This window comes from Ochotona curzoniae, unplaced genomic scaffold (genome assembly GCF_017591425.1).
Source record: "Ochotona curzoniae isolate NIBS_2020 unplaced genomic scaffold, NIBS_Ocur_1.0 contig_1014, whole genome shotgun sequence".
NCBI lineage: Eukaryota > Metazoa > Chordata > Mammalia > Lagomorpha > Ochotonidae > Ochotona > Ochotona curzoniae.
The window spans coordinates 19,973,975-20,000,000 of record NW_024464920.1 but is presented as its reverse complement, the minus strand read 5'-3'; the positions used below and the strand labels follow the sequence as shown (position 1 = coordinate 20,000,000).

General features: G+C 36.8%; 1 protein-coding gene across 12 annotated transcripts in view; it reads right to left on the bottom strand.

The window, feature by feature from the left end:
* The window catches only part of PPFIA2 (PTPRF interacting protein alpha 2), a 374,197-nt gene that overhangs the window by 3,892 nt on the left and 344,279 nt on the right, over positions 1 to 26,026 (bottom strand). For 7 of the 12 annotated variants that reach the window (XM_040989854.1, XM_040989875.1, XM_040989895.1 and 4 more), the window contains 8 exons: positions 25,082 to 25,282; positions 16,549 to 16,611; positions 15,359 to 15,388; positions 13,400 to 13,593; positions 11,031 to 11,128; positions 3,624 to 3,799; positions 2,760 to 2,828; positions 1 to 88 (listed from right to left, as the gene is read on the bottom strand). The exon at positions 1 to 88 is cut by the window's left edge and continues 72 nt beyond it. In XM_040989854.1, the coding sequence (XP_040845788.1) occupies positions 1 to 88; positions 2,760 to 2,828; positions 3,624 to 3,799; positions 11,031 to 11,128; positions 13,400 to 13,593; positions 15,359 to 15,388; positions 16,549 to 16,611; positions 25,082 to 25,282 (919 nt within the window). The remainder of the gene's footprint in view (positions 89 to 2,759; positions 2,829 to 3,623; positions 3,800 to 11,030; positions 11,129 to 13,399; positions 13,594 to 15,358; positions 15,389 to 16,548; positions 16,612 to 25,081; positions 25,283 to 26,026) is intronic. The other 5 variants (XM_040989864.1, XM_040989885.1, XM_040989804.1 and 2 more) reach the window with 1 other exon arrangement.

Genomic DNA, 26,026 nt, shown 5'->3' with positions numbered 1-26,026 from the left:
ACCCAGGCATCATGCTGATTCCATGTACTTCACGAGGAGGAAACTGCCTTCTCCAGGTCGACCCACGTCTGAAATTCTTGTCATCGCTCTGCCAGCACAGGTAGAATGGAATGCAATGAAAACTAGTCACCTTGCCTTGGTGTTTCTGGTCATGGACTTTGGAACATTTAACAGGCTATTTACATTAAGTCTGTCAAATATGTATTTTGAGTATTATATATTTCAAACATTCTTTTTGCAATCAGTATATGTGTTAAGTTCATGTCTAACATTTGAAATCATGGTAAACATCCTTTAAATTGTAAACTTTTTTGAAGTGACTTTATTATATCTCTTTATGGTATCAGTCAAATTTTGGTTGCTTGGTAGACTGACCAATGCATTTGGACAATCATTTTTTATAGATATCATGTGAGGAAACCACTTTTCTCCCCCTTTTTACAGGCTTCATGTCTCTACTTTAACAGCACAATGGCATACCATGCTACCCCTCCAATTGAAACGGCTTCCCAGATAGGTTCCAGTTTGAGTCCAAGCTGCTCCACTTCTAATCCAGCTCAATGGCAAAGCTGCAGAGATCGACTCAAGTCCTTGCTCCCAGTTTGAGATTGTATAGACTCTGGCTGTCTTAGCCATTTGGGCAGTGAACCCATGGATAGAACATCTCTGCTCCTCTCCATAACTCTGCCTTTCAAAAAGAATGAAATCTTTATAGAGAAGAGACAGAGGGCAAAGCGTGGAGAAATCTGTCACATGGCTCACTCCTCAGATGGTTGTTACAGCCAGATTTTGGACAAGCAGAAACCTGCTTTTTGGACCAAGCAGGTCCTTCCAGATCTACATACGTAGCAGGGTTCCAAGCAATTACCAGCGGGCTTGATTGGACAGGGAACATTTGGGACAGAAACCAGGACCCACATAGAATGGCAGCATTATTGGCTATGCCACAATGTTGGCCCTGGGAATCTGCCATTGAAGTGGTCTAATCTGCAGGGAAAATTGTGAATTATATTTTAGATTATATGATTAACCTATAATCTAATGAAAAAATTATGCAGGCTAGACAACTCTCAATAAATACATCTGCTCTTCACCAAAAACACACTAACGCTAGTTACTTTTTATATTGCGACCGACTGTTGATGTTTACATGTTAATGAAATAATCCTCTTATGTCTACACAAAGCTTATTTCTAGATCATTCTCTTGTTACAATTTCTTATGCAGAAATAAGTAATTTAACATTTAGTACTTTTGTCTAAGGAAAATACTCCTAACAGATGTTATCTTATGTCACTAATTTTCTCATCTAGGGAAAGACTGTTTATTCCTTCAGGATTTAGACAAATTTATATAGTTTGTTCTTGCTGCAATCTGGCATGTAGAGTTATATATAATATTAAGGTCATATTATTGTTACATGTGAATAACATTGGTATTGGCGTTTGCCTAGTGTAAATTGTCTATATAGCTATCTTAAATCTGCCACCTCCCTCAGCTGCTGTGTTTGTAAGTACAGAAAAGAACAGCTTCCTGCAGAAGTTACAACACTAAGCATATCCAATTGTTTAATCCAATATTTTGAATTATGGTTCTTTTCAACTTACAATATATTAACAATTCATGCATAAAGTTAGAAGGAGCTCAAAAGCAGCCACATCATGAGGTACATTTAAATGCCATCTTTTTTCTTGCGGTATATCAAAACTTATTTAATTAGTAGCATCTCAGGAAGCCCCCCAAAATAAAGTACTCTGATTCTAGGCAATTTGTCTGCTTTTGCTGGCATGGAGGTACAGTGCCTGGGAAGACAGGTATAAGGGCTCAAGCTGTTAAGCCCTGTTACACTATGTGGGATACTACTATGTAATCTAGGATTGTGGGCTTTGCCATGATCCAGCCCTAACCGTTGTAAACATCTGGGGGAACTGAATCACAACATGGAAGATTTGTCTCTCTCCTCTCTGTATTTCTGCCTTTCGAATAAATTAATGAAGCCTTAAACTTGTCTTCTGAGTCAACTACTTAGTATAAGCCTATACTATTAATTTATTCTCATTATAGTAACATCAAAGATAGCTACATATTACCTGAGTTTTTCTATATACCCACCATTATTTTGAAATAGTTTGACCTTACCAGAAGTTCACCAAGAGCAAGACTGTGGAGCCTACACTCACTGTAACAAACCACAACCTGCACTGCATGTCTGCGTACAGAAAAACACAATAATGGGTCTCTGTATTTTCCACTCCAGTCAGGTTACCCCCTCACTTCTTTCTGAAAATGCAATCTTCAAGGTTTAGATTTGTTCATTTATCTAAGGAGATCATATATGCAATGTGTTGATTTCTAGAGCACTTCAACATAGCTTATATATAGGAATTTTTTAACCCAATATAGTTTTTTTTAAAACTCCTGTGATTCTTAAAATGTTGTGCATTTGATAACATATCTTTCTGGAATGTGTCATGATATTTAAGATGTAAACACATTCCTTATTAGAAAGCTTCATTGATCATTTTTGCTTTTGGAGGTTAGTTTTAAAAACATGGTCAAAATTCATGATGAAAAAAATTACCCTTTAGTGTGTATTTGTAGAAATATTATGAATTGAAGAAGTCTACTCCAATTTAAGCAAAATATGATTTCAGAATCACCCTTGAGAAAATTCCACTGCCTACACTTTAAGAAGCAGGAGTTTCATTTTATTTCCTATAGTATACATGATCTCATTTGCCTTATAGGGAAGGACTTACGTCATCTAGTCGTCGTTCAGTTCCCAAAGCCAAGAGGTTATTGTATTCCCTTTCCAGAATCTGCCGAGCCTGTTGACATCAAATTATGGTTATGATTCCTGAAATCACATTTTAAAAAATAATATACCTAACATTCTTCTGATAAAGCATGGCAAACCGTATTTTATTTATGGCCTTAAATTCATTAGTCTCCCATATCCATAGATCATTGTAAACAGAATCTATAAATATCGCGTTAGGGCCATTTTATTCTGCGAACACTGGAGACACAGGTGTAAGCCTTTGACTCAGTTCCAACTGAATATTTCATGGAAAGTTTGACATGATCACAAACCAAATAGAAATTTTGCAAATGAATTTCATTTCCTCTCAAATCTATACAACTTAGACCAATGACCACCATTTGCAAAACGCTGAAAATAAAGATTCCTACTCCCTTTAGACTCCCAACATTTGATTTCGTAGGATTGTGATGTAGGTTTTTTTAGTTTGTAAGCAATTCCACTGATTCAAACAAGAACACAGATATGAAAGAACTCACAAGCTCAATGTTAATTGTCTCTAATTCGTGTATGTGAACAGAGATGATTGCCTCACAGAGAAACAGACTGAAAGCTGGAGAGCTTGGCAGTCAGGTGGGAGGCTGGGTCACACGTTACTTCTAAATACCTTCCTCACTAGTTTTGTGATGGTGTCTTGGCTAGGAATGCAGAAGCCTGAAATTAAAATCCCGGTGATATAGTTAAAGCTAGAGCTAACTTTTAGGATAATGAATTCATACCTTCCTTTTATGTTTTTGCTAAAATTTCAGTTTATCATCAAATGAACTCTAACCAAGTGATACCACAGGATGGAAGGGCTTACCTGAGTACTCTGTGTTGGAATCTGCAATAATAAAGCTAAACTGCTGTAGTCAAAGTTCTCATCCAGGGCTATAAGTGAACCATGCACACCACTCTCAAGAATATTATTTGCATATTCTCGAAGACCAATAGCTTGTATCCAGCGAATAACTCGATCATTGCTCCACACCAACACATCTAGGAAAAGAAATTCGTTGTTTTAAGTTTGCATTTTTCTGTGTGATAAACACCACCACTGGCTGAAATGGCTGCACATCACATGCAGATAATCCATGTGCTCCAGTGTCCCCGTCCTCCTCCTGCATGTGCCCAGTGTCCCAACGCTTGGTCTGCTCTAAATGTAGAATTTGTCATTTCTGTGGTGCTTATCACTTCTATCACACAGTGCTTAATCGTAAAATCTTGTTTTCATAATACAGCCCTAACAGTCCCTCTGAAACTTAATATTTTGGCCCGCAGATGGCAAAACTATTGTTTTCTTGATATAGGTTGCTATGCACCTGTTCAGTTAACACAGCAAAATGATGCTAACACAATATCAGGGATGTGTATTCATTACTAGTTAAATACGGCAACACAAACTAGAAGATAGCCTCTAAAAGCATCACATTAAAAACAGTATGATAATGCAGAATTGAGAAATTGTCTTACTACTATTATTTTGCAAGCCTATACTTACACAGAAATCATAAGTTACTTCTAGTTTTATTGGGGGCACAAAATACTAACACATCTATTGGGCAAAAATGTCAGGTGTGCTTTTAACAACATAAAAAAATGAAACCAAGTAAATAATTTTTAAATAAGAAGTAGACGGGAGTGCAGAAGAAAGAGTCCACAGGCTGGTTCACCCCACGCAGCCCTCTGGTGGATGGCAGGAACCTGCTTCCTGGGGTCTTGCCCCGCGACCACTCACGGTGCACATTAGCAGGGAGAGGTGCCACACATTAGCAGGGAGAGGAACTGACCTCGTGAAACTACAAAGACCCACCCCAGGTGTACACTTTTTTAAAAAGCCTCTGATATATTCTCTAATTTCATTTCTTCCTATTAAGAATTGAGAGGATGCTGCAGAAAACCTATTCAAATAGTCACAGGGGAAATACTATTCTTCAGGAAGAAAAAAGTATTTTTGAAGAGGTTAAGGGTTAATGACAAGCTTTTCCACACTCTTTCCTACCTATACAAAGAAAATAAACTGTAATTTCTTTGAAATAACAGTTTTTGTTACTTTTTCTAAACGAATAAAATATACATGTATTTTAGAATATAATACTTCCTCACATTTTAATTATCTTTAAAATCAAAGCATTAACCATCAAGAGTATTTCCTACTTTACTCTTGCTTTAACTATATATACTTGCATTTTGCCGTAGATAACATTAAAACAGGAAACTGTCTTTGTTTAATAACAAGATTCTGTAAAAATATACAACCACAATTATGGATATACATCAATGGAAGAATAGGTACACCATATCATAATCCTACCATGGAATAATAAATAATAAACATAATTTCTAAAGGATAGATGGATCACATTATGATTTCATCTAGGAAAAGCTAAAAGAAATTTCAGGTTAAATTAGTCCATAATTAAAGTAATGCGAATGTTGGTTATTGCTGGGTGATGGTGGTAATTGGGAAGGTGCTTGCAAGGGACCTCTGTGACACTAATGATTTTGGAAAGAAAACTATCATTGCTGCCTCTCTACCCAAATGGCCACGAGGTTTATGGCTGGGCCAGGCAGGAGCCAGGGCTGCATCCAAGTCTTCCTTCCCAGACACATGGGCAGGGAACTGACCAAAAAGTAGAGCAACAGGGACTTGGCTTATGGGATCTGGCTTCACTCAGTCCTGGCATGTAGTATTACTGGCATGTAGTATTATTTTATATCAAAACAATTCAGGCTAAATCCTACCCCCTTAATAACCTGGAATGTCACTGTGTTTGCAATTAGGATCTTAATTGGGAAATTAAAATTAATTCATTAGCACGGAACCTAACTATGTGACTGATATCTCAGATTCTCAGGGAAATTTAGAAATAGGCTGGCACACTTGAAGAAATGTCCATGAAGACCAAAGAAGAGATCAGGGCACTACTTCTACAAGCCAAATACCAACGATGCTAGCAACCAACAGAAGGCACAGCAGAGGCAAAATCAAACTCAAGGAAATACTTTACCTAGAACTCCAAGGCAATACAATTATTTAGTTTCAGTAACGTATTTGTAAAACTTTTCAGTAGCAGCTCCAACAAAAAAGCATGACAGTAAATGGAAAGCAGAATTAAAATACAAATTTATTCTAGTTATTTATCTTACATATTACATATTAGCTGGAAGGAAGAATTGAGAATGGAGCAAAAATAAAAACAGAACACAGTCTCACTTCAGAGTGGGATGTGAGCATCTCCAAAGACATCTGCTTTAATATGACAGGGAGGTTGTGGAGCCAGGAACTATAGCCAGGTCTCGCACGTGGGTAACAGTGGCCCAATGGCTCGGTTTTACAATCTTTCTTATAGTATGTCTAATTTTTGTCTTTCTATTTTCACTCTCTCTTGGAGTTCTTGGAGCCTCCTAAATCTGCCTCACTACAAGTGTTTTTTGTTTCCTCATATTACACAATTTTTATCCATTCATCTGTTAATGAGAATCTGAATGGATTCCTTATCTTTGCTTTTGTTACTTTTGGTTTATATTCAGAAGTTAAATAACATTATCACAGGATCTTGGTTTTAGCTTTTATGGACTCTTCCAACTGTTTTTCATAATGCCTGCACTCATTTATTTTCTTACCAATAGTATACAATATGCACCACAGAATGGAAGAAAATGCTTGCAAACTATTGATTTGACAAAGGGTTAATGTCCAGAATATAAAACTAAAATAACTCAAAAGCAAATGAATAAAAAATAGGCAAAGATGGGTACCTCCTAGGAAATCCAGATGACTAAATATACATATATCAAGACAATTGCTCAGAAACATTAGCTGTCAGGAAAATGCAATGAGGTATCCATTTACCTCAATGTAAATGGCTTTTATTGAAAAGCCCATGAAAGACTTCAGAAAGTCTACACCAGTGTCATTTGTTTTGTTACTTTCTGGGTTTATTCTTCAAGTAACAACCAAGATTGTAACATGCTGAAGCTAGAATCCCGGAACTGCAATCAGTTCTCCCCTGTAGATGGCAGGACCCAACAACAGGCCATCTCCTGCATCCCCCAAGGTATACATCAGCAGAAAGCTGGGATTGGAAATTTGGGGCCCAAATCCTAGCCCTAGATATGGGATGCAGAATTCACCTTAACTGCACTGAATTCCTGCCCTATATTTTTACTTTTTTTGGAAGTCAGATAAGATTTTGTTCTTTGATGGACTTGGACTTTGTTAACTTTCTCTTTACCGTTAGCTACCCTTCTCTTCCATTTATTTCCTTACTGTGCTGATTTCAGTTACATATTAAATTTTTCACTTTCTCACTTTTTTCTAAGATATTAATCATAGCTTTCTTAAAGTCCATGCCTTTAAACATGACATCAAAGTCAGGTGTAGGTGTTCCCATTTTCCGATTTTATCCTGTTTTTCTGCATGTAACTTGACATGACTGAGTTTTCTAGCTGAAATCCAGACATTGTGATGAACAATCCAGAGCCTCTGGATCATATTAACTCCCTCTTGGGAGGAATTTTTATATTAGTAGCAAGTTACTGAAAAAAAAGCAATTTTGACTTAATCTAATCCATAACTGAGATAAGTTCAGGCTGACTTTTAATTTTACTTTTCTTTTTTTTTAAAGATTTATTTTTATTATTTTTTCATTGGAAAGGCGGATATACAGAGAGGAGAGACAGAGAGGAAGATCTTCCGTCCGATGATTCACTCCCCAAGTGAGCGCAACGGGCCGATACTATGCCAATCCGAAGCCAGGAGCCTCTTCCGGGTCTCCCACGCGGGTGCAGGTTCCCAAAGCTTTGGGCCGTCCTCGACTGCTTTCCCAGGCCACAGGCAGGGAGCTGGAAGGGAAGCGGGGCTGCCGGGATCAGAACCGGCGCCCATATGGGATCCCGGGCGTGCAAGGCGAGGACCTTTAACCACTTGCGCCACCGCGCCGGGCCCTTAATTTTACTTTTCAATATAAAACCTAGTCTGTAGAAATTTGTTTTTACTCTGAGGGTGGTGTTCCTTCAAACCCAACCCTTGACTGAAAGTCTACTTGGTGCTTCTGACCTCCGATTCTTTTTTTACTCTATTATGAAATATCCAAGCCCTGCCTTTTCAGTTTCTTACACTGGACTTCCACTTTCTGCTCACTTTAAAAAATACACACATTTTAATTACCCGTAGGGCATACTGCAATGAAACAGAGAGACGACACCATCCATTTTGTTAGTTCAGTCTCCAAATGGCTAAAAGAGTCAGGGGCAGCACCAGCTCTAAGTCAGGACCCAAGAATTACACCCATGTCTCCAGCCTGGGTAACAGGGACCCAAGAACTTCAGCCATCTTCAACTGCTCCCCCAGGCTTCTTAGCAGGGAGCTAGGCGGGTCCCAGAGCATTTGTGACTCGAACTGGTAATTTAATATTGCATGTCCAAGTTCTAAGACACAGGTTACTCTGATGCACCACAATGGTGGCCCCACTGTGAACTTTTTAGTTTCTAATTCCATGCTTCTGGTAGGTCCTCAAGTAGCTCAAAGTAAGAGTCACATAAATATCAATCCTTTATCCCTTTTGTCAAGATTTTAGCTACTAAAGGTCTTGCAGATTTAAGACTAACTTACAAACATTACTAGGCAGGCATGGATGATGGCCACATGTCTCCAGATGATTTTAACCAAATTTGACTCTTTTGGAAATCAGTTGAAAAGTATTCGCATCAAAAACATGGGAAGTACTGTGCCATTTTCAGGGTGACTATTTGGCCCTAGAGCAGACACTAGTGGGTACTGGAGCATCACATATAGGAGTACACCTGGGCTCAGTTCCCAGGTGCTGAATTCCAGCTTCCTGCTGATGTCCACCCTAAGAGGCAGCAGATGAGGGCTTCAAGTAGCAGAGCTCTTGCCTACCAGTGAAAACTCGGATGAGCTCCTGTCTCTAGCATGGGACAACTAGGGGGCATCTGAAAAATGAGCCTGCAGACGGGAACTGTATCTCTGAAAACCTCTCAAAAAATTTATCCTGTTTTCTTTGTTATTCAGACTTTTCAATAGAAGGCACTAAAAACCTTCTAGGAACAACCTAGAGAAATGCTTAGATTTTGTTCATCTAGGATAAATTACATATTTCTAAAGATATATATCAAGATTCCATTGCTAGACTTATAGTGATCTAATATCTAAAAACTGTAAATAATAAAACACAAGTTTTGGATGAAGGCAACTGCAGCACTAAACCAAAATTTTCTTTTGGGACAGCAGAATACCCGATTTTTATTTTATAAAACACATCCTGCTCTATAAATCATTTCCAAGAAAATTTATGCCCTGACTTTAAAGCTTTGACTTAAACAATAAAATGGCCAGAGATCAGTAGTGACTGTTACCTAGCAACAAATTAAATGTTGGTATATTCTTGCTATTCTCCTCACTTCAGAAACCTATTTATTAAAGGGCAGGATTAATTAGCACTTTAGATAATAACAGAGAACCCTAGTCACAGTTGAGCATTATTCCTGTAAATGCCAGTTACAGGAAATCCTTATTTATCATTTCACTCATAGACACTTATCATATGGAATTGTTTGTCTGTAATCATGCTGAATCATACAGTGTTTTCCTCAGGATTGCACTCCAACCATCACTTTCCAAACAGTACTATAGCATTTGGTGTAAGGGCACATGGGTTATTTTTCTCTTTCACATCAGTCTATAATAAAAGGATTTCATGTGGTGAAGCAAAGCACAATAAGTTGTAATTGAAATTTAAAAAAAAAGATACTTCAAAGGGAAAAGAAAATGGTATCCCATAGTAAAAACCTATTTGTGTGCTTTAAACACCCTTTGTTCCATCAGCCACAGACTTCCTTCTGAGATCTTTGATCCATTAGTTCTCAAACTTCAATTCAGATGAAGAACAATACAGCAACAACAACCTGCAATTTTTCAAAACCCCAAAATAAAGTGAAATCAAGCAACTAGATTTTGATAATGGGAAAGGTACTTTGTTGCTCCCAAGTAATGAGTCCAGTCAAGTGTTACAAGAAATCCATTGTGTGTCAGTCTACTCGCCAATGAGCCATATATAGAAAAATTTCTAACCAATCGTTTTATATGCATTCAAACCCATTCTATTAGAACTAATGTGCCACACCTGAACTACCAAAGGTAAAAGTAATTAATGATATTGTTTGTAAAAAATGAAAATTATAAAAGCCTGATATTAGTGATCCTAAAGATTCCAATTGTGCTAAGGTTTAATCCTGGAGAAGTAAAATTTTGCTATCTAACATAAACCTGAGACGAAATGAAAACAAAATCTCATGCTTAATTTTGAATAATCAATGTGACACAAAAAGACTCAGTGGGTCTGATATTTCCTAACACATATCATTTTGGGGGTGACAGGTCTGGAAACTTAACTGATAAGAACTTTAGCAAATCCCCTTTCTCCTTAAGCAACAGAAGTTGATTACTTCATGAAAGAAAAGAGTCTGGAGATGCTACATCTTACCTCCAAGAGTATATTTTTTTCAAAGAACAATAACAAAATGACAATGGACTCTAACAAGCATAACATCTGAGAGTCTTCTCCTTAGACATTTATCCCTCTGTGTATTACGGTTTCCTCACTTCTTCGGTGGTTAATCACTGAATACTATATAATAAATCCACAATGTGCTTTCTTCTTGTTATTTATATCAAACACTTTTATATAAAACAGTAGCTGCAGAATTAACAACATTCCCAAAATCATTCTGAGTAAAAGTTACGAATGAGCCAGTCTAATTTATAGGAGAATCATCATCATATAAAATATCTACATAACATCTATAATTACATCTCAAAAATAAAACATGGACAGAAAATTAAAATGATATAAATAAGGATGAGGTGCTATAAGAAGTGATGTATCATGATTCTCTGAATCATAATGAGGATGTTCCATTAGAAGTCTACCAAAAATGCCTACATGGAGACAGCTTTCGTACAGAATACATAATTACTGTGCTCAGAGGGATAACTCAATTCCGAAGATAAAGAATATGTTCTAGATGGTTTATTCACCCCCAGGGTGACTAAGTTTATTTTGTTTTTTGGTTAGAAAGCAAAATGGTGACATTGCTATCCAAATGCTTATGTTATTTAATGACCATACAACACATATAATATTTTAGGCTCAAAAAGTAAAAATTAAAAATTCGCTTTTGGCATTTGATATGAAAGACACATTACCTTTTATTTCATGTTGGCTTGCTTCGCGTCTTCTTTCTAGTTCTTTTCTGTCATAATTCAACCTTTTTAAGCACATAATTCCATATTGTAAACTTGTTCTATAATTAAAAACACATTAAATTTACTCAGTGATGAAGGATATTCTTTAAACAAAGTCAACACTATGTAGCACTTAGGCATACAAGTTAATCATATTTTCAATTGAAAACTTCAGTATGCAAAGGTTGTACATTTAAAATTATTCAAGGCATACAATGTTTCTTCATGGTAGGAAAATAAGTTTCAAAATAAGGGAAACAGTTCTGAAAGGAACCAGAAACTTTTTCAACCACATTTTTTATTGAACTTTTCCTATAGAATGTTCAGGCAAATTGAATGTTTCATTCATTGGAAAGTAATTTACAGTTTTGATTCAGGAGACAATAAAGAATTTAAGAAATGAAAATTCCTTTCTTGAACTGAGGAGAAAAGTAATAGTAAAATGAGTAATAAAACACAAAAAACATAGTGTGTAAAAGGAGTGTTAGCACACCCTGAAATGTTATGTGGAAAGAATGTTGTGCAGGAGTACAAATGGGCTGCTCCTCTGAAGGATCATGTAACAAAAGGATAGGATTATTAGTGAAAATGGAGCATTGTGGACACAGGATTGCAGATGACACTTTCAAAGGCATAGAAATAGGGAAACCTGTGACCATGAGTTAGAAAACCATTCTGGGAAACCATGAGGATGCCAACTGTATTTGGAGTAAAGTATAGCAAGGAAAGCTCACATGCCCTGTAAATATGCAGTACACTAACGTAGGAAAGGTAATTTTTCATGCCAGGGAGAAATGATCAGAGAAAAAGAATTGGTAATAATATAGAAAATGTAGGACATAAGTAAACCTGAGAAGTAGAAAAAACAGTTACGGGTCTAGCATCCCATAAGAACAGCCATGAGTAAGGAGAACATTCAGACCAGAGATCTATCAGCAAGAAATGAGATGACTCTGGGATGACATTTAGCCCATAGAACAGTGTGATGGGATGAAAAATCTACAGGTTAACAGTAATGATTGGCCAGAGACTTCTTATGGACTTAGCATTACACAAATTTAGACGTACACTCTAGCCACAGCATTGCTTGATCTGAATGCATGCTAAGGTCTACATTTATGTAGAAGCAATACTCAATTATTTCAGGATCAGGAAAAAAGGATGCAGGAATCAGTATTGGGAAGATGTTGTAGGCTCAAGAGCACTTGCCTAAAATTCATACACTGAGGCTCTGTTTTTAGTACTTAAAAATATGAACACATTTTGGGGATATACACTTTAAACAAGTAATTAAGTCACATGAATCCATTATGGTAGTCCTTAATCCAAACAGACTGTTGTCTTTTTAAGAAGAGGAAATGTGGACAGACACACAGAGAGGAAATACCATAAGAGGACAGAAAGAATCAGCAAGCCATGCCGACAGGTCAGGAGAAAACAGACCTCTTAACACCTTGATTTCAAACCCGTAGCCTGCCACACCCAGCTTATGATTATGGGGCTACAGCACAGCTTTTATGACATAACTGGCCTGTTTTGAAAATTATTTGAAAGTATTAAAGAGAGTCATATTCCATTCTCTGATTCACTCCCCAAATGCAGTGGCTGCAATGGGCAGAGCTGGAACCGTCCGAATCCAGGAGCTTATTCCAGGTCTCCCATGTGAGCACACGGGCCCAAGTTCCAGGGTGCCTTCTCAGGTGCATGAGTAGGAAGCGGGATTGGTAGTAGAGCAGATGAGATTCAAACTGGTGTCCATAAGGGATGCCAGTACTGCAGGCAGTGGCTTTACACCCAGTGCCATGATACTGGCCCCAACACACCCTTTATACCTGCCACAGGATAAACAATTTGGAGAAAAAAGTGATTCTATTTTACTCATGAGATGCCAAATTTTTATTCAGTATTTAAATAGCTGAATTCTAAGAATTTCCCAGTATGTCTTCAAATTATATAAATTATCATATGTATTTGCAAAGTTGAGACTTTCCATATCTGCTTATTCTGCATTGATGCTATTCTAACGTAAATATTCTGATCTATGAAAATCACAACCATGAATTTTCATAAACATTTTGTAGAATAGAAAGCAAGGCTCCATCAGAATAATTTTGTACATGAGCATTTGTATAAAGCTTGGGCACATAGTGAGCATGCATTTGATGTAGACACTGTTGTAATCGGCTGCCTGGGAATACCCTTCCAAGTACATGTATAAAAAAGTCATTTTGAATAGCACATATTCTCTATCCCTTCAACACCTATTTTTGTTTTAGTAAAATATGAAGCATTTGTTATTTCATATTATTTATTTCTTGGTGCAAACTTACCGATGGAAACTATCCACCATTTTTAAATGGACACGAAGATCTTTTTTTGTTAGGTGATCTAGCATTCTTGCATCTACTAAGCATTCCATAAAGTAACTTCTGTATTGAGGTAATCCCAGACTGGGAAGCCATTCATTTCCAATCCATTCATGATTCATATCTCCATAAGCCAGAGTCTGCAGAAAAACCGGACACTGGAATTGTTTTATAGCAGTCAAGTTTCTTAACCAGTAAAATAAGATGGTAATAGGAGGATATTAGCTATTATTTTCACTTACCTCATTATTATTTCATTTAATTAGTATGATGTATAGAAACAAAACTAGCATTTATGTTATAAGAATTGAAATAATGTATCAGATATTACATATGATTCACTTTGGTACAGAAAAGAATTCTGCGTACTTTTATCAAAGTATTTGCTTATAGATCACTGTTCACTTTAACAAACTGAATGAAATTTTCAAATGTACATCTTCTCAAGAGATTGGAAGTGGGGCCAGTGTTGGGGCCTAAAAGGTAAAACCGCCACCTGTGAAGCCAGCATCTCCTATGGCCTTGGTTCTTGTCCTGGCTGCTCCACTTGCAATCCAGCTCTGTTAATGACCTGGGAAATGCAGCAGAGGATGGCCCAAGTGCTCCAGCCTCTGCCTCCCACACAGGAGCCCTGAACAAGCTCCTGGCTCCTGGCTCTGGCTGGTTCATTCTTGGCCCCTGTAACTATTAAACGAGTGAACCAGCAGATGGACTAATCATCTATTTCCCTGCTTCTCTGCCATTGCTCTTTCAAATAAAGTATTTAAAACCTTTTTTAAAGGTATACTGCAAATTTTGAGCATTGCTTCCATCTTTATATTGATGGGCTTATTTTATCTTACTAATATTCCACATTTTCCACTTACCAAATGCCAACTTCTGCCACTGCTATAATGTAATTGTAAAACGATGTGCTGTGGAGAGCTCAGTAAACCAAGAGCAAAGAGGAACAGTACGTTTTGAGAAAGAGAATGCTGCAGCACTGTACCACACATTGTTAGTGCAGAACTGAGCCAGCATTGCATCAACAGAAAGAATCAATCAAAAACACTCTATTAAAGAAACAGGGTATGAATTAAAAAAAAATAAAAATTAATGTTTAATTCAACATATGCACTGATTTTGTCAAATACTGTTCACAGTAGCCAAAGTGAACCCCAAATCCACTGTCACCATTAATTTTTTTTAAAAAAAATGACATTACCTCTTTTAATAAGTTTCCTGTGTAGTTCCCTATCATGCCATAAATTCACATTTCTATCACATATTTCTAGAGAACACTTGACTACTTACTCTTTCAGTAGCATGTTCTGAAGAATGATGAAATTTTTAGCAAATCAAGATTTAATTCAACTCTAGCCTCCATCAAGTGTTTATATACAGGTCTAATAGAACTACTACATTTTTCTTATACTCAGCAGTTTGAATAACAATGCATACAACACAGTTTATTCCTCTAGTTTTCCAACAGGCATACAGCCTGGGAAGGATGCACAGCTTCACAACATTTAGGTTTTCCCAAAGCATAGATGGGACTACACGATAAACTCCCGTGTGTCACAACAAATCGTGTCTTTCTAAGTACAAGCCTCACACTTTCTAGCATACCTTAAAGCATATGTAATTCAAAGCTTTTTTAAAAAATTCCTGCTTTCGATGAAGACTGATTAATTAATGTATTTACAGGTGATTTCACAGGAAATTTACGTTACCGACCATTGTTGTGTGGAAGAAACAAGGTTATTCTTTCAAAACAGGCCTGGTATGAAACAATGATTTTCTATATCCAAGTATAGTGATTTTAAAAGATATATATAGTATAAGACATAATACAAATTTAAGAATACATATCAACTTAATATTGAGCTAAGTGCATATTTTAAAACATTATTAAGATTGTCTTAAAGCATATGAATTTCCTACCTGGGCCCAGCTTCCTTCCTCAGATTCTTTCTGTGTTAGCAGCAGGAAATGATTAATAAAGTATGTAAGTATTAATCAATTTAAAATGTATACAGTGAAATTTTTCTAGAATTGAAATTGTTGATTATTGTGACAAAAGCAGACAGATACACAGATTTTTACATCCACGGTAATCAGTTTCACAGTGAAAAGGCAATACATGGGAAATCACAGTTTTAATTCTTATTGGAATACTCATACATATGACATTTAACTTCCATGAATTTGTGAATTTTTGATCTGGTTATTCAAAATATTTTTAGTTCTTCAAAGTGTGTTAGTTTTCAAGTGTGATGTGCTAATGTAAGCATTCAAGTCTATACCTGTATATAAAAAAATGTTCATTCTAGAGAAATGTTATATAAACTGAATTAGTGAAATCAAGTAGGCCATCGCATCCTGTGCGCAAAGCTATGTTGAATGAGACAGGTTGCAACAACAGCTCACCAAACACAAGATAAAACGAAACAAAAACCTTATCAAAAATAAACAGAAAATGAACTTATACAACAGTGGCAGTTTTATCTATCATAAACTTAATTTCTTCAATACCAAAAGAAAATGTATATTTCCATAAGTTAACAAAAGGAAAATATGATATGCCCAAATTTGTATTTTGGCATGTGAAGTGACTATATATAATGCTGCATTTTTAACAGCTGACAATTGCAGAGTCTTCATGAAGTTATTTAAGCATGACCTTTAGAATACTAGATTAGTACGTTTTGGAGGGTTGAGCTTGATTCAGCATAGGAACTCCATAATTACATTAAAAAGGACTGTTAAATCTAAACTTTTCTATTCCAAATTTAATTCAGTTTATATACATACTACTGGGATATATGTTCAATAATGTGATATTTGTAGCCTAAGTCCCCAATGTTGCAAATTGGATTCATATTAAATTCTTGATTTTTGTCTGCATATTCAAAACTTATTATTAAATACATTACAGAAACCTAGCCCTGGCTCATTTCAAAACATCAAACAAGTATTTACAAGTATTGTAAAACAGAACTCCCACAAAAAAAGTTACCTTTCATATAACCATATCAACACATAGCACTATACTGGCTACAGTAAACAAATAAGGTTATCCAAGGTGCAGAAAATGACTTTTCTTCAAGTTCAACAAAACTGTAAACACTAACCGTTTTTGCTGGAGCAGCAAGATTTTCCATTTCTTCATGGGTCACCCAAACGTTGCCTGATGGCTAATGAGGAGCCCAGGGGCAAGCCGTGGAATCCGCAGGAGGTACGCAGTGGTAAAGAAGAAAGCATCTCTAAGTTTACAGCAGCACAGCAAGGCCACAGCGCTCTCACCTCCGCTGCATCAACGAGGCAGCATGGCCGCTTTGCTAAGAATTGTCCCTCTGGGGTCAATGACCCAAGTTCCCGATACAAACATTGAAAACCCAGAAACTCCTGGCTTCATCCTGGCCTGCCATGGCCAACTGAGGAGTGAAACAACAGACAAAAGACCTCACTCACTCTCCCTCCATCTAACTCTGCCTTTCAAATAAATCTTATAATAGAATTCTCCTTTCCCTCTACTCACAGGAGTATATTAAAGAAGCACGCTGTGAAACTCATGAAGGAGACAGATTTAAAATAATATGTTTGGGCCCGGCGCGGTGGCGCAAGTGGTTAAGGTCCTCACCTTGCACGCCCGGGATCCCATATGGGCACCGGTTCTAATCCCGGCAGCCCCGCTTCCCTTCCAGCTCCCTGCCTGTGGCCTGGGAAAGCAGTCTAGGACGGCCCAAGGCTTTGGGACCCTGCACCCGTGTGGGAGACCCGGAAGAGGCTCCTGGCTTCGGATTGGCATAGTATTGGCCCGTTGCGCTCACTTGGGGAGTGAATCACCAGATGGAAGATTTTCCTCTCTGTCTCTCCTCTCTGTATATCCGCCTTTCCAATAAACAAATAATAAAAATAAATCTTTAAAAAAAATAAAATAAAATAATATGTTTGTGATTATCAGGAAAAGCCAACAGTCAGGTTTGTATTTCAAAGACCTTTGGCTATCAAATCCCCCCGCTCCCCTTTTTAATACTGGAGAACTGATGTAATTTGAATCCTGGAAGAATACACTCTTATTTATTCTTCAATAACAATGGCACATATACTATGCTATGTTATTACAAAAGTTCCACTCACACAATTTTTATTCTTCACCATCCTTGGAAAGTGAAGAGTATTTACTAACGCAAAGCTGTAAGCACGGTCATGATCTCTGGAAAGCATCCTAAGTTTACCTAATTTTTTTCTTTCTTTCGCATTTCATGAAAAATGTTTCCCTGTATTCTTATAAATCAACAATCAAGTGCTAGTTGTATTTAGTAAGAGGTATTTTTAGGTTCATTAAATATGAAATTAGAAAAGCTATTTAATTCCTGACCCTTCAGCAATATCCTATACCGTTATACAAATATAAAAGAGAATTTCTCCTGTAATGGGTACTATTCCATTATGAAGCATTGTTTACTTTTTAAAATAAAATCACCCTTGATATGAGTCTATATAATAGGAAATGTAAGATTTCTAAACAAACTCCACCTGGTAACATACAACTCAGGCATATTATTGAAGGAGCTGTTCTTGAAAAACTCCATAGAACTAGCAAATTCTTCCTGACACCACAAGATCAACTAAAAGCACATAAGTTGAATTCATATCCTATGTATTCTTCATTACTGGTTTTCTGGAATGAATTCAGGTGTGAAGAATTGGAAGTGACAAACTGGACACTCAAACATTGTAAGCACCGTAATGCTGGACTTTTGTAACATACATGTTAACACTTATATTTGCTTTCCTATGTCATGAAATAATTTCCTATGTAATAAAAAGAAATACATTTAGATTACAAGAGACCGATATGTCCTTGGAAACCCTCTCCTGCACATTCAGCTTTCTGGGAGCTGCGCTCAAAATGATGAGAGGCCACTAAGAGGATACTGAACTGAACTCATTTGAATAAATTCTTATTCATATTATGAAGAGTATGCTATAATGAAAATTTTATACTCATCTGCCAGCCACATGTCCTTCATACGCAGCGATCACAGTGCTTTGTCTGACCAGTTACACTGGAGTGAGGTGAGTTTCACTAATGATGCCATTAACACCAGCCAGCCAGTCCCGTTTTACTCTGACTTCTGGACTATGTACTCAGCTCCTAAATCTAATGCAAGTTGCATTCCTACTACAGGAAACTTGACTAAGTCTTTAAAATTGGAATAAGTGCATGCATAATTTCTTCAACATTTGTTAGAGTCTATGTGTGACTGTGTATTCAGCTATGTGTAGCTGTATTCTGGAATGGTGAAGGTGCTCAGAATTATATTTTCATTTGTCTTTTTTTTTTTCAGAATATATCCAGGACAATTTCCTAAAAAAATGGCTGACAATTTTTCCAAGTTTGAAGGTATGTTTGTGAGCACCACTGCCTGATCTGTAATCTTTGCAAAGTAACTCACAAAATAGCTTCTAGTCATCCCATCTGTTATTGAAGGTGTTAACAAGTTTGCCATTGTTGTCAACACAAGGTCCATGGGGTATAAGCCAGTTACTCTGAAGATGGTTTTCCTTCTACCTCCAGTGAGGGGGTGGGACTTTCAGCAGGGCATTTATTTCATGAGGGCTGAGCTAGAGGAGGAGCACTCTGAGAAGAACAACCAGAGGAGAAAAACTAGACTAGCGGGCTTTGAGCAGTCATAGGCATTAGAAACACTGGGCCTTCAAATTAAGGGTAAAATGCAAGCAAGCTCTTTGAAAGGCATAACTGGTAAACTATCAAAATCACTTGAGCAAGAACCTTGGAGCATGCCCTACATCCGGGACCTGGGGAAGGTGGGAAATTAGGTGGGTCTTCTCCCTAATAACCCCCTTTAAACATGAAGGAAACAATATGGAAATAATAGTCTTACCCACTTTCCTATAGCCCTTGAAACTTTTTACCCTAATTAACTATGTAAAGATTGTCAACAATAAAAATAAATAAATAAACAATACATCAGGTTAACCCTAAATCCTACCTGGCTCAAAATACTTTTCAATAGTAACTACGTCATTTTGAATTGGAAGTTGAATTAGAAATAACTTGAAATTTGTCATATTCAGATCATCCAGATACAAATTTGTCCGTTTTCTAGATTTTCTTATCAGAGAATTTTTTTCTGATTTAATAACATTGATGGTAATCAGGTTATTTCTCACATTATTTTCACAAAGGTGGAAGGTTGAGAGGTTACCAAGAATGAACACAGACAAATGTGGAATCAATGAGTTCTACAGGAAAAGAAGGGAAACTCAAATTGCAGTGAGCATAAGGTACTTGGTTTGAGGCATACATTCTGGGTAAAACCACAAGAAAATGATTCTCAAAGAGTCCATTTATTTCTCTACATCTGTTTTCCCCATCTGTGAACTGGGTATCATAAAAGTAACTATCTTTATTGCGGTTGTGATGTTTGAACAGGCTACTATACAGAAAGCACTTAGATCGGTACTGATCGTACTGCACTGAGGAAGGTTCCTACTGCAATCCCAGTAGTTCAGTTTAACAACTATGCCCCATCTCTCCCGCAAACGGGGCTCACTCATGTCTGTATTATGACTTCTTTCTCGTCCTCAATCTGTCTGAGTTCTAGGATTGCCACGGTTTATTATTCTCTTCTCAATCCTATGTACTTCCACTAGTGACTCTTTCAAAAGTTTGATTTCTCGATTTACATAAACATTACTCATAGAGAAAATCGTGTCTCATAAACATGGACTTATTTGAAAAGAGCAGATAAAAGTCAGGCTATCCCATCAGTGAGCCACAAGCCTGTCAAAGTATAAGGAAATAACTGTCAGATTCTTTATTCAAATTAACTACCTGGGTTATCTCGGACTTCGCACTTTAAAAAGAAACTTATAACAAGAGAAACTTGGTTATCACAGAAAGGCAATTTAGAAATACATTGAAAGTTTGGTCCCAGGTGCTTCCTCTAAATTTGCAAATGCCTAAGCATCTACATATTTGTACTTAGGATAAAATACTTGAAGGATATATATCCTTTATGATACTTTTCTTGAGCCAAATTTCAATTAACCAATATACCCATTCCATAACCTATGAATTGAGGAGCCTTCTACAACAGCAGCTTGGGGAAAAAAAAAAACAACTGGAAGGTTAGGGATTCCCAAGAAGTAACAAAGGTGACCGTTAAGCTTCATTCTGGAATCTAGTCCATTTTATCTAGACAGCCAGGGACGCAAAAAGCTCTAGTTAATATATATATATATTTAAGTACAGGATATAAGAAAAGAAAAGGAAAACAAAACTGAACTTAAGTACTCTTTTTCTCTTGCAGACTTAAATGTATGAATAAGACACATAGCGCTGAGGAAAGTGAATCCAAAACTGAATATGTCCAAAAGATACTTCTACACATTAATAAAATGAAGTTTCCTTACTGTCCTGAAGGAAAGTTGAGAAGGCATGGATAATTTCTATAAATACTAAATAATGTTATAAAAGCAATTTTACCAGTCATTTAAAAGTTTTAAGTTTAAAGCATGAGATAACCAATACAAAAGGAGGGTAAACCCCAATGCAGCACCTTTTGATAATTAGGGTTAAGCCACCATCGGCAGTGCCTTTCTCCCACATCATAACGTTGGTCTGATTCCTGGCAGCTCTGCTTCTAGTCTGGCCCCCGGCTACTGTGCTCGGGAGGGATGCTCGAGTGTTTGAACCCTGCTTTCCATGTTGAAGACCTAACTTCTGGTTCCTGGTTGGCCCAGGTCTGACCAATGCATTCCTTTGGAGAGTCAAGCAGCATACAAAAGATCTCCTGCTCTGTCTGTCCCTCTACCTTTCAAATACACAAAATAAGTCTTTCAAAAAAAAGCATTAAAAATACAAATGCACTACACACAAATACTGCTATGGAAATAATCATAGTTTTGTATAGCCTTATAATTAGTTACATAAAAAAGTTATTTGAAAAATTAATGCAAGATCTGTATTATGAAAAATATACGTTTGTATATAAATATTTTTGCACTAAAGTAAACTTTTAATTACATTTTGTAATGAAACATTTGAAGTACCTGGATTTTGACTCCTTATGAGATGTGGCTAACAGGCAAAATGTCAAATATTAGGAATTTAATTAAATAAGTCAGCACATTTCCATAAAGGAGATACACAAGAGTTAAAAATGATATTGTTATTGAACATTAAATAAGCCAATATTTACCTTCTTAATTTTCCAAATAAAATACAAAATGGTAGGTACTGTGAATATTCCATCATTAAAAAATGACAAAAAACGAGAAAGATCTCTATCAAAAGATCATAAAAATTTAATAGAGATCAAACCTAGAATTTTTTTATTGTTTAGAATTGTTTCTTGTTGTGTTTGCATTTTTCTGTATCATAAAAATATTTTTCAGTATATTATTTCTATAAGAAAAACTGTATAACTTCAATTCTAAAAACAGGAGATGAAAGATTGCAGGTTAGCGTGAAGTCATACTAAATCTGGCAGAGATCAAAAAACAAGACCACTCTACACAACAGATAGGAGACTAAGTTCAAGATCTACAAAGAGTTTCACAAATTCAACAACAGCAAAATAAACAACTCTGTTAAGACATGAGCAGACATTTTTCAAAAGAAAAAATTCAGCTAATAGATACAGAAAAAAATGCTCAGGCTCCCTCGCTATTAGGGAAATGTAAATCAAAGCCACATTTAGATTCTACCTAACTCCACTGACAAGTGTGTACATTCAGAAATCTATCAACAATTGCTCGTGAGGATGTGAGGGGAAAGTTACCAGTCCACAGCTGGAGGGAGCGTAGACTAGTGCAGTCACTATGGAAGCCAGCATGGAAGCTGCTCAGACAACTGTGAATTGATCTGGCACATGACTCAGCCATCCTACTCCTGGGAATATCTCTACATGAAATGAAATCTGCACATGAAAAAGCGATCTGCAACTCTACAATTAAAGCAGCACAATTCACAATAGTGAAAATACAGAAACAACCCAGGTGTCAATCAACAGATCAATGGATAAAGAAAGTGTGGAACATCTACTTAATAGAATGCTCCTGAACCATAAAAAAGAATGAAACCCTACCATCTGTAACAAAATGCTTGCAACCAGAGAACATTACATTTGGTGTAACTGGCAAGTCCTAAAAGGACAAATCTCGTGTGTTGTCTCTCATATAAGACAGCCTTTATATAAAGCACCAAACAGATACAGATAATCAAGTATATACATATATTCTCGCAGATGGACATCAGTATACTTGAAAATAAAGATAGGTTGTGGTATGTGTCTACTCCCCAATAAAAGTAGGACTCCCAATTAAACATTTAAATACATGTTTACAGTATACTAGATTTTCTACCTGTCCCTATACCATCATGCCATGATACTTTTAAATATCAAAAAGTTGTGACTGTTACTAAAGGTCTATACTCCTGTGATAATTCAGGGGAAAATAGTGGAGGGGACGGAAAGGAATGAAGGAGGGGGGGGGAAAGGAACTCCTGTAAGTATTCTGTAATTTAAGTTATAGAGTTTATATAATCAGATTTGTATCATTTAATTCCATTAACCATTTACAGCAAAACAGTCATTTTCTTTTTTTCTACTATCAAATAAATTATACTGCTAAATAAAGTATATCAATGTGATGTAGGAGGCTGAGGGCAACTGCCCTGATACGTCATTAGATTCTTTCAATAATGAGAATGAGCAGGTTGTCGGAGGACTGATTTAACAGTACAGAAGGTCCACAGAGATATGAACATAAATCTCCCATATGGTACAGTCACTCCACTACTGGGAAAGTACCTCCATCAGAATCAGCGCATCAGAGTTATTTGTAATCCACCCCCCCCCCATGTTACTGGAGCTCACTTTGCAATAACTAAGATATGGAATCAACTCAGATGTCGATCAAGTGATCACTAGATTAAACAAGATGTGGTACATGTGCAGTGTAGACTATGACTCAGCTAGGGAAAGGAATGGAATTCAGTCTTTCGCAAACAAAATGGATGCAACTAGAAATCACTACTTTACTGAAATAAGCCGATCTCAAAACCACAAATATCATGTCATAGTTCCCATGCCATGGGAACTATGATTGAACTACTTTTGACCTGTGCATTATTATTACTAGCATTAAGCCTATGAATATGGAGTGGATAAAAATTCTTTATTTACAACAAGTGGTCAGGGAGAGGAAAGAGGAGGGCCACTGAGGAAGAACAGAGGCTGCTCATATTGCAACTGTCCCAGTGGAAGGCACAGAATCTCTTCTCTTTGTATTATTTAAAACAATAGTGAGCAAGCGTGCTCTTCTGCTCCCCTAATGATCAGTAATCTGTATGCACTGGCTCTCTGGTCTGCATTTCACCATGATATCCTCAACAGAAGCCAAGCAAACGCTGGTGCCATACTCCTGGACTTCCAAAGCCATCATCTGAACCAATCTCTTTATAAGTTACCCAGAGAAGGCGGATACTATCCAGTTTTGATTCTTCTTACTCAGCTGAAAATTATTCAGGGTAATTACATCAGAAATCAATTTAGAAAAATTCAGAATTTTATTTTAAAATTTTATTTTAAAATTCAGAAATTTATTTTATACTATCTTAATGACAAGCTCAATTTTTATCTTAAATGTGTCCTAAATTATCTTTTAGGTTAAATGGTATTTCAATTATTGTAAAGAACACTGACTGTTGTTTAAAACACTATAGGTAATACTTTAAAAAATAATGTATTTTCCCATTTTACTTCAACAAATGAAAGATACACGTATATGAAATTTAACCCTGTGTTTTTAACACCAGACTCTACTGATTCTATTGGGAAGAAAAATAAGTGTAATTACAACAGAAAAACACAAAAATGGTAAAATCATGTATGATCATAGGTAAAACTTAGTTGTTTGTCTTACACCTAAAACCAAAGATAAAGTATTATCCATTTTATGTTTTTTATCCAGTGTCTAAAATTTTCTCTTTATGGAAGGTTTTACTAGGCTCTATGCTATGTTAGGGGAGAAAAAAAACACTAGAAATCCTAACCTTTCTCAGCAAAATCTTCAGTACTGTGGAATGAAGACAAAAAGTAGCATTATTTGGGAATTTTGATAGTGACTTGTCATCATGTATGCCTTTCTATTGCGCTATCTTCTAATGTTCAATAGAGGAAAAAGACAGCAGGAACTATGAAAGGCATTGCACTTGGCAGTGACTAAACCCCTGCTCTCCTATAATTATGGGAACAGCTTAAGTCTTGGTGAAGTAAGCATTGTACTAACTCATACAGCTCCTTCTTACGAAGATGCTAGAATGCATTGGAAAGGAGAAATGAAAAGGAAAAAGGAAAAAGGAAAAAAAAAATCTCAAGAAATGAGTAATCTCAGAGTCTTGTTGCTTGGGTAAAAAAAAAAAAAAGCTGCAGCTTTGGGTTGAATATGAATCCTAGCGCCTCAACTGGAACCCATTAATAGTAACAGCAAGGTTAACAAAGAGCAAGCTAAGTCTCTTCAGAGTAATTCATGCTGACACTGAAATGTGCACAGCCCCATTTTCATCTGTGGACTTGAACAGACTGCTGTTTGCCTAGCAGCAGAGCAGAGTTCACACTGACTCACAGTTCGGGATGTCGGAGGAGCCGAAGGGCTTGTAAGAGAAACCATCTCCTGGATTGCTAGCCGGAGCTTTAAGCGATGCAGAGGATTGCTGATTCCGATTTCTCTCTGGATCTCAGTGTCAGATAAAGCAGACATGATGGCACCGCTCTTCACGTTGGCTCGGCAAGCTGCCACATACCAAGCAGGCATTCCCAGCCAAAGCTGGTGGGTAGGTAAAACAACAGCATTAAAATAACACAAGTAAGTTACCATCTTAGTGTCACAGTGCTGGGGGTTATCCTAATTACCTTCTATGTATGAACACATGCATTGCTCACAATTCTGTGGCATAAATGTTAGAATTAATTTCCCCAGAGAAGAGACATGCACAGAAATATTAAAAAAAAAAACATTGAAAACAATAGATTGGTTTGAAACTCAGGTATTCTGATTCCACAGACGGCATTTCAACAACTGGTTCATAAAACAGAGTGCTTTAGATAATTCTCAAAGAGGTCAGAATGATGGCACAGCATACTAATCCTCTACTTTTCAGTGCCTGTATTTCATACAGGCATGAGTTCAAGTCCTAGCTGTTCCACTTCTGATCCAGCTCCCTGCTAACAGCCTAGAAAAGCAGTGGAGGATGGCCCAAATCCTTGGAACCTGGAACCCATGTGACAGACCCAGAAGAAGCTCCTGGCTCCCAGGTTCAGACAGGTCTGCCACTGAATGTTCAATTGCCTTTGCAGCAACTGAAAAGTGAAAAAATATATGGAAGGTCTGCCTCACTCTTTCTCTGTATATCTGTCAAGTAAAATAAAGCATTAGAAAAATAAAAGTTTACAGAAAAAAATGGATTTAATAAATAAATATATTTTGTTGGGAACAATTTGGAATCCAGGGGTGTGGAGCAATGACTAAATTCTCTCCTTGCATTTGCCAGGATCCCATATGAGTGCCAGT